The following is a 9,445-nucleotide window of genomic DNA, read 5'->3' as shown; positions in this document are numbered from 1 at the left end:
AATAGTAGTAAGCAAGATGCCACTTCCTGAAATCATTGCTTACTACGTGTGAAATCTGTGAATGATCACAGAGGTCACATGGTACAAGGCTATTCACAACAGCCTTGTACCATGTAACAAGCTGTGACCAATCACAGCTCACACAGTATTTCTCAATGGCTGCAAAAATGCAACCAGAGAGAAGGAGAAATGATTGCTTTTCCAGCCTTTATGGATACAAAAGCAATCCGTGTACAAAAAAAAAAATCTTCATCACCCCCCACAAGTAGTACAGTGTCGCTATGATGACACTGTACTGCTAGGGTGACAGTATGTTAATAAAAACATAAATAATAATATATAAAATAAAAATATAAAAAATGTTTTGAAACATTTTTTGTTATAAACTAATTTGGGTTATTTAATTTTTTTATTAAAAAGATTACTGAATACATTTTGGCCAAGATTTATGAAGAAAGATTATTTATTTGCAACATTTTATAAGAAAAACACTTTTTTTTTTGAAAATGTTTGGACTTTTTCATTTATATAGCAAAAAAAAAAAAATCCCAGTGGTGAATAAATACCACCAAAATAAAGTTTTATCTGTCTCAAAAAGATTGTAAGTTCGAAAGAGCAGGGCCCTCGAACCCCTCGTGTATTGTCTTGTTACTGTATTGTCTCATGTACTGCCCCCCACTATAATGTACAGCGCTAAGCAAACCTTTTGGCGCTATATAAATACTGTATAATAATAATAATAAAAAAAATTGATAAATCAATATGGGTATAGTGTTGCATGACCACACAATTGTCATTCGAAGTGTGATAGCACTGAAAGCTGAAAATTGGCCTGGACAGGAAGGGGGTGAAAGTGTTGAAGTGGTTAAAGATACAGTTTTCTTTAAGCTGATTTAACAAATAAATGTCAAAAACATACGTATCTGGTTCCTGATTACATGTTCTGGTAGATGTACATTGTTAGTATTGTAAGCAATGCTCATATCCCAGGCATCAACCACAGCCACACGAAGGTCACTAAAAATGTCCTTCACTATCAAATTCTGGATATAACCATGGAAGTCACTGAGCCTCTCGGCATCTGAACTGAGTTCTCTGGTGTTCTCTGCTTTAATAATAACCTTTGTGTCTGGACTGCGCAAGAAGAGGCGTTGTATGGCTCTGTGGACATTGAGAACTCTTCTGATGAAGAGAAGGATGGGGAAGGGTCGGAAGTGCTGTCCAAGACAAATGACGAGGACATAGTGTGGACCTCCAGCCAAGCGGTCTATCTCCTGACTCATGTAGGCGTCATCTTTGACTGTGTAAAAGTGACTTGCGACAAATGGATGACTGTGCTTTTTCCAGTGCAATTGAATGTTCTTATTCTCGTCTGCTGCAAAAAGTTGAGATGGTAGTCCCTCACGGTGCAGGTTGAAATTCCTGAATCCTATTATTCAACAAAAAAATAATAGTTATTTCAGTTTATATTCAACGAGATCCTGTCCAGGGGCGGACTGACCATTTGGAAACTCGGGCAGTAGGGCCCAGGGTCAGTAGGGGGCCCCATGAGATGTCCCTGGTACCTTTTTCATAGGCTTTTTTGAGTTTGGGCAAGGACACAGGGGCCCCATGATCCCCTATTGCCCGGGGGACCCATGAGTTGTCAGTCCGCCCCTGATCCTGTCCCCAAAATATTAATATCAGCAACAATCTTCCCATAAGAATATGTCAAAATAATGATTTTTTTTTGTACTCAATGTAAAATCTCCTCCTCTGAGTTCATTGAAGGACACAGACCAACTATAAATCTTGACCAGGGTTGTAGTGCTACCTGCTCTTCCTGAAGATGGTGCTTTAAAGTGTTACTAAACCCATGACCCTGCATTCACTATATCTGGTCTCCCACAGTACACAGAGCATGGAAATGCAATTATTTTAGTAAATATAAACTGCTAAATACCTTTTTTCATCAGCAGTCAGAGCAGTCTTCTGACTTCTATCAGTGTCCAGCCGAGCACATGTTAAAGCTTGTAGGATGAGTTTTCATTTGCTCTAGGAGGATGCAGAACCCCCCATCTATATTTGGACAGTGCTGATTGGCCCTGTGCTGATCACATGCACTCTCTCAAGAAAAAAAAATTCCCCAGCAATACACACCAAACTGAGCATGTGCAGAGTGACTCCACACTATATGTCTTATCAGGAGATAAGAGGGGGACACTGGAAGAAGGGGAGGATCAGAGGAGACAGGATCAAACAGCATTTTTAAACAATCCAGAGTATTACCCCTTAGGTTCCACAGTGAATATAACAAGCATACTTTACTGCATATACAAACTGATTTTACTGTTGTGGGTTTAGTAACACTTTAACCCTACAGTAAGATTCCTTGCCAGGCTGTTTCCTTCAATGGACAAATGAGCAGGGGCGGACTGACCATTTGGAAACCGGGGCACTGCCCGAGGGCCCTGTGTCAGTAGGGGGCCCCATGAGATGCCCCTGGTACCTTTTTCATAGGCTTTTTTGAGTTTGGGCAAGGACACAGGGGCCCCATGATCCCCTATTGCCCGGGGGCCCCATGAGTTGTCAGTCCGCCCCTGCAAATGAGTAATCTTGTTTGGTGCATTTATTCTCCCTGGCATTTTTGATGATATTAAGATATTGATCAGGTCTAAGATTGCTGCTGGGTGCCGCCATCTTGGATGTGGCATCAGCAGCCCCAGACAGACTCAAAGTTGTCTCTTGGCACTCAGTAAATACAAAAGGTCTCCCAACCATCATTTCTCAGGAGTAATGTTGAGCATGGGTTTCAGCCCAATCCCAGAAGTTAGCAGTCATTGTTGGGTCGATGAACTGTGGATGGGAGATTCCCTACCCCTCAGTTGATATACACAAAGGAATGGGGAAGCCAGGACATCATTAACCCCTTAACGCCAGCGTCTCCCAGCCCCTTGAGAGGCTTTTGATGCCGGGAGGCGGAGCAGGGTTTCTGATCATGTTACCACCATGATTTGCTGTCATAGTGGTCACAGGATCGGAAAGCTCCAGATCGCAAGTAGAGAGTGGGAGCTTTTTGTTAGCCACCATGCTGGGAGCGTCCAGGGCATGCACTCTCGGCATAACTAAGCCCACCAAGAGACCACATATATGCACACGGCCAGTGAGAGGTTAACCTAATATGGGTACTTGCCCAAATTCGGCCAATGTCATTGAACTAATACGGCCATGTTGCCAAATTAGGTCAATGATGTTAAGAGCATCTCTGCCCCTCTGTATACATGCAGCTGCCAGGCAGGAATTCCCCATCGGTGGCTCATTGGCCCAGCTCAACCAGCTAACTTCCCAGTTTGGACCAAACCCAAACTTATCCCTTGTTGGTAAGCTCCAATATGCTACATTTTTGTTCTTGGCTTTAGATATGCTTTAAAGTACACCTGCCACAAGGAAGCTGTATAGGTTGCTTTTGCTTCCCTCTATTTTTACGAATACTTACTTTCTGGCTGTTATACCAATAATTTGTTTTTCACACTCTATGATTCCCGAAACAAGCATAAAAATAAGGAATTTTGAAACTCACTCTCCAGAATTCCAGATCTGTGACACTTTGTCACGATGACTAAATGTTTTCTTTAGTCTGGGAACTAAGGTCACTTGTAACCAGTCTGTAGGTTATTACACACAACCATAAAAGGACAAATGAAAAGAAAATAGTTGAGAAAATGTTGGAAGCAAAGTAAACCTTGGGATTACCATACATATTGAACCAGTTCTGTGCATATGTTTGTTTATGTAGATGACTCAGAATAGCATTACCATCAGAGTGCAGGCCAAAAGAAAAAGAAAATTCACTATACTTACCTTTCTGGTGGCTGTTTGTGGAACCGTGGCATGCCAAGTATTCCACACATCCGGGTGTGTGGCATACCTGCTGTCCTGTCTCCTGCAAGCTTCTATATCACATTCACTACAGTAATACAAAGATGGCAGAAGCAGGGATGGACTAGCAATTCATGGGGCCCCCAGGCAATAGGGGATCATGAGGCCCCTGTGTCCTGGACCAAACTCAAAAAAGCCTATGAAAAAGGTACCAGGGGCATCTCATGGGGCCCCCTATTGACCCCAGGCCCTTGGGCAGTGCCCGAGTTTCCAAATGGTCAGTCCGCCTCTAGGCAGAAGGAACCACAGTGTGTGGTGGAGGAAATAGGTGTTCGACCCTCCTGACCAGTGAAATACTAGCAGCGACAGTCCCCAACATGCCACCGGAATGGTAAGTATGGTGACTCTTCTTTAGTAGGTATGTAATTCTATACAAGTGATCCTATGCTGATAAGGTCACTTTAAAATACATGTCTGTGGACTGGTCTGCAGAGAGAACAAAGACAGTGTTGTCTACCTGTGGTCGTTGTCTATCACTGTCACGATAATAATAATAATATTGATATACTATAACAATAATTCTTTAGCACTTTTCTCCCTTGGAATTCAAAGTGGTGTTGGGACCTTTGAAGGGACTGATTTGTCAGGTGTGGCTATAAGCCTTGCAGAAGAGATATGTCTTTGTTCCGCTTTCAAAACCATCCATAGGGGATGCATCCTGGACAATGGATAACACTGCAAATGCTCCCGATATCAAAACCAATACCTTTATGGTGTTAATTGAGCCAATACAAAATGGGCTAAAATGGACGGTGCTGTCCAATCAGAAGCCGTGTAGCCCATACAGTCAGCACTGCAAGGAGAAGAGAGAAGACTGGGGGGGGGTTGAAACCTTCTGACCTGTGAAGCAGATTTTCGTTGTGTGACAGTAGGGGATCGGCAATCTGGTGCAGCAGGACCAAGGGGGATCGGGAAGGGTCCAGTGGATGGCTGGAACTGCTGGAGGCTGGGGGAAGAGGGCCACTGGAGGCTGGATGGAAAGAGCCATGGGAGAGGCAGGAGAGCACAGTTGGATTGTGGGCCAGAGCTGGTGGAACCCTTCATGCAGGGAGGTTTCCCGCACTGCTCCTGTGTGAACTCAGGACCACAGCTCCTGTGTGAACTCAGGACCACAGCTCCTGTGTGAACTCAGGACCACAGCTCCTGTGTGAACTCAGGACCACAGCTCCTGTAGTTCACACAGGAGCTGTGCTGGAAACCGCATGGGATTCAGACAAGAATCGCACAGCATTCCTGTTCAAATTACATTTGAGCCCATTCATTTTGTATAGGCTCCCAATCCTGCCGCAAAGGTATCGGTACTTGGTATCGGTGAGTATTTGAATGAAAGTATCTGTACTCCCCGGTAAAAAATGGTATTGGTGCATGTCAGGGGCGGACTGACAACTCATGGGGCCCCCGGGCAATATGGATTATGGGGCCCCTGTGTCCTTGCCCAAACTCCAAAAAGCCTATGAAAAAGGTACCAGGGGCATCTCATGGGGCCCCCTACTGACCCCGGGCCCTCGGGCAGTGCCCGAGTTTCCAAATGGTCAGTCCGCCCCTGGTGCATGTCTAGTTAAGATTCTGGTCACATATAATTTTCCTTTCTCTTAGAAGAAAAGAGAGCCTGGGAGAGTATGGATAACCAGAAGGTATGTCAGGCAGGCCCATGTTATTTGGGGATTTATAAGTAAACAGGACAATTTTTAAAAATATCCTCCATTCAATTGGAAGTCAGTAAGAAGCCAACAATTTGGGGTTCTGTGGCGGCGATGGGGTTGGTGGGCGAGTAGCCTAGTTGCTATATTCTGTACCAGCTGCAAACAATGTAATTCCTTTCCAAGGAGATTATAGTAGAGGGAATTGCAGTAATCAAATATGGATGTTACAAAGGCATGAATTAATTCTGGCATCCAAAATTAAGGATGAAAAGGTACTCTCACTGCCCTTAACCCTAACCCTGCCTGTGGTAGGGACTGGAGTGGAGATTGGGAGATGCTCAGCCAGGGGATATGTATGCTGGGCATGACTTACTCTCTAATGGTCTTTGAGTGAACCAACATTTTTCCAGCCAGACCATGCAAAGGGTGAACCATGGGTGGGTACACGAGGACTACCAGGTAACGAGAAAGTTGCTAAGACCATCTAACTGGATCTGAAGAGTGTGGGTCATGGGTCATGAGTATCAGGCTTAAAAAAAATTAACAGAATTTTTAACTTTAGAGATGGGAGGGGGGGTTCAACTGATCTTATCTGTCAAAAATAATGAGGTTTGCAATTTCTAGCTACTAAACTGTAAATTACATCCAATTGTATGGTAATGAAGACATTTCACCACTCATCACAGTAGTGTGACTTTGTGAAAACACCACGTTCTAATTAACATAATTTAAATTAGAGCATGGTGTTTTTCTTTCACACCCCCAATCATGTTCTTGGACAATCAGCATATGCATTGACACATTTCATTTAACCATGGTGGTTGAGTTGCCCATATTGGTATAAATGCTGGGATATGTTCCCTACTCTTATTTGAAGCCAGATGAGTAATAAAACACTTTCAACATTAAAAACAAGACCATTTAAATTTGACTAACTGCTACTAATTATCCCATGAACTGGAGACATTTTCTGAACAAAATTGTTCCAGGGATCGTCCTAACCTGGATTTAGTGTCCAGTTATGCACAACACGCTAAAGGCTGAAAGTAAATCGGAGAACATTTTTTTTAATGTAATTTTTTATTTTTTTTTAAATTAAAAACACGACAAAAAAAACCTCTTCCCCCCTCTATCCAACACTATCAACAAATTAGGCTAGGGCAAGGCTTCGCATTTCCTGGTGTTATGGAAAGGTTAAGTTTTACAGGTAATTTTAACCACTTTCAGTCCTGGTCGAATTCCTCTCCTACATGTAAGCATTTTTTTTGCTAGAAAACGTCTTCAAACCTCCAAACATATATATATATATATATATATATATATATATATATATATATTTGCAGAGGCCCTAGAAAATAAAATGGCAGGTGATCCTTGTTGACAAAGTCCGGAAGTGACGAAACGCATCCAGGGCACGTGACGTATTGACGTTCCCGGAAGTGCCGCGGCAGCCATTTTGGATTCTGGAGCGCTTGTGTTTGGCGTTCCTGGGACTCGCAGTGTACTCCTGGCGCTCCCCCAGAGCTGAAGTGACAGTGGTGGTCAGGAGTGTGACGGTGTGACTCCCCGGTGATCGGGAGACCATTTGATACCACAATGGGGTTACTCATTTGTCGCTAGGAGCAGGAAGCCGGTTTTACCAGATTTTAATGTAAGTGGCTACAATAAAATTTATATACCATTTTTTCACGTACTGATTCCTGGTCTGTTTGTGAGGTCCAAAGGAACAAGAGGATGCCAGTTTGAGGATTTTCCATGCACACTGGTTGATCACATGCTGATATTTTTTTGATTTAGGGTAATTATGCATTTTTTATATAGTTTGCAGTGATATCTATTGAGTATCTTTTTCACGAATGCTGTGACACTATAGTGTTTTGCACGCTGCACGTGTGGCACTATACTTGTGGTACTTAAGATAATACACTATGTCTAGATTTTGTTTTTTTTTTAGGTATATGAAGAACGTCTGAGTTTTATCTTCATCTTCATTTTGGAGTAGTGAGCACTTATCCATCAAGATTTGGATATCACGTTGGACATTTTTGGGTTTTTATTTGAAATTTTGGACATTTTACTTTTGGGACTTTGAGTTTGTTCATTTAAGTCGGTTGATATATTGTATACTGGTACTTCAGGGGAAGGATAATGATACGACTTTAAGGGATATTATGTGTTATGTGTTTTTGTGTGCTGACTTATAGTTATTTCATATATATATATATATATATATATATATATATATATATATATATATATATATTTGCGGAGGCCCTAGAGAATAAAATGGCAGGTGTTGCATATTTTTATGTCACCTGGTATTTGTGGTTTTTCAAATGCAAATCTTTTGGAAAAAATACACTTTAATGGATTTTAATGCACAAAAACCCAATTTCTTTCTGTAAAATGTAACAGATGTTATGTTGATGTTAAGTAAATAGATACCAAACATGTCACGCTTTAAAATTGTGTACGCCCATGGAACGGCGCCAAACTACAGTACCCAAAAATCTCCATAGGCGACTAAAAAGTAAACAATAGCAAAACAGGGAATACTCTCTTTGTGCATTAATGTAGTAAACCAAGAATTTATTATAAAGCATAAAAATGTATACTCACAAACCAAAGGGGGGTAAAAACAGACAAGAAGAGTCCATAATGACAGTCCAAAGTGACGATAGACCCTTAGTGAGGTAAGCTAACGCGTTTCGGGAGATGAACTCCCTTCATCAGAGCTCTTCTCTTCTGTTTTTTTCCCCGTTTGGTTTGTGAGTATGCATTTTTATGCTTTATAATAAATTCTTGGTTTACTATGTTAATGCACGAAGAGAGTGCGCCCTGTTTTTCTTTTGTTCACCAGTATTAAGATTCCCCAATCTTTAAGGGCTGCATCTCTACGAATGACAGTTTCAGTTATCTTAGTCTGCATGAAGATCTGAGTGCTGGTTTCGTTTGTTCATTTGACTCTTTAACCTCCCTAGCGGTATGATTATTTCAGATTTTTTGTGCTGAAAGCGGTACCATTATTTTACATGGAAATATGTCGTTTTTTTATTGTAGGCTGTAATATTTAGAAATAACTCACTGAAATCTGTATGAACTAGTGTCTATTAAACATCCCGGGTATGATAAAATTTGAAACACAAAATCATAAATTATAATTTAATACATAATCATAAAAAATAATAATATAATAATAATACATTTAATTCAATAATATAATCAAACCAAAAACACTGAAATTTGAAATAGAGCGCCAAGTTCGCACATCACTGAGCAAAGTCACAAAATTGTTTTCAGTGTCTGATGACGAATTTCTCCACGAATCATCACTCAATTCTGCAAGTGGTTCTGATTTACTATCGTTGTTCTCTAGCTGATCTAAACCCGCTTTTGACCTAAAGGGACATTTTTTGGACGCCATGGACTTTTCTAAGTTTCCAGGCAGAAAGAACAGTCAAAAAGCAGACAGGGGACAGGACAAAGCACTCGGGACAAAATGTATGTGAAATGGTTTGATACAGTAATGTTTTACTATGTAAAATTCGTTTTGAAAAAAATGACATTTTTTTTAAATTTTCAAATTTCCCGCTGCCGGCGGCACCCGTATGTCCCGACGTCACAGGGACCGGAACACAGAAGCCGGATGCCGGCATCAGCCGGAGGAGATGGCCGGGGACACTGCAGGGGACACATCGCGGGATTGAAGGACAAGGTAAGCTCTGCAGGGACTCCCTATGCAGCGCCGCATGGTAAGCCCGAGTGTAGCTCGGGGTTACCGCTTTTGGTACTGACATTTTACCCCGAGCTACACTCAGGAATACTGCTAGGGAGGTTAAAAGCCTTTGCAGCTTACCAGTTTAGAGTTACAGAGGAGTTGTGTC

At 41.8% G+C, this 9,445-nt stretch overlaps 1 protein-coding gene across 2 annotated transcripts in view; it reads right to left on the bottom strand.

Moving 5' to 3' along the window:
- Positions 1–445: 445 nt before the first annotated feature.
- Positions 446–9,445, bottom strand: part of LOC149464506 (NXPE family member 2-like) — a 95,103-nt gene continuing 86,103 nt past the window's right edge. For both annotated transcript variants that reach the window (XM_089674478.1, XM_089674479.1), the window contains one exon: positions 446–1,429. In XM_089674478.1, coding sequence (XP_089530604.1) covers positions 894–1,429 — 536 coding nt within the window. In that variant the 3' untranslated portion in view covers positions 446–893. The remainder of the gene's footprint in view (positions 1,430–9,445) is intronic.

This window comes from Staurois parvus, unplaced genomic scaffold (genome assembly GCF_062004578.1).
Source record: "Staurois parvus isolate SC_StPar_1 unplaced genomic scaffold, SC_StPar_1.0 ptg000151l, whole genome shotgun sequence".
Lineage (NCBI taxonomy): Eukaryota > Metazoa > Chordata > Amphibia > Anura > Ranidae > Staurois > Staurois parvus.
This window is presented reverse-complemented; position numbering and strand designations above follow the sequence as displayed.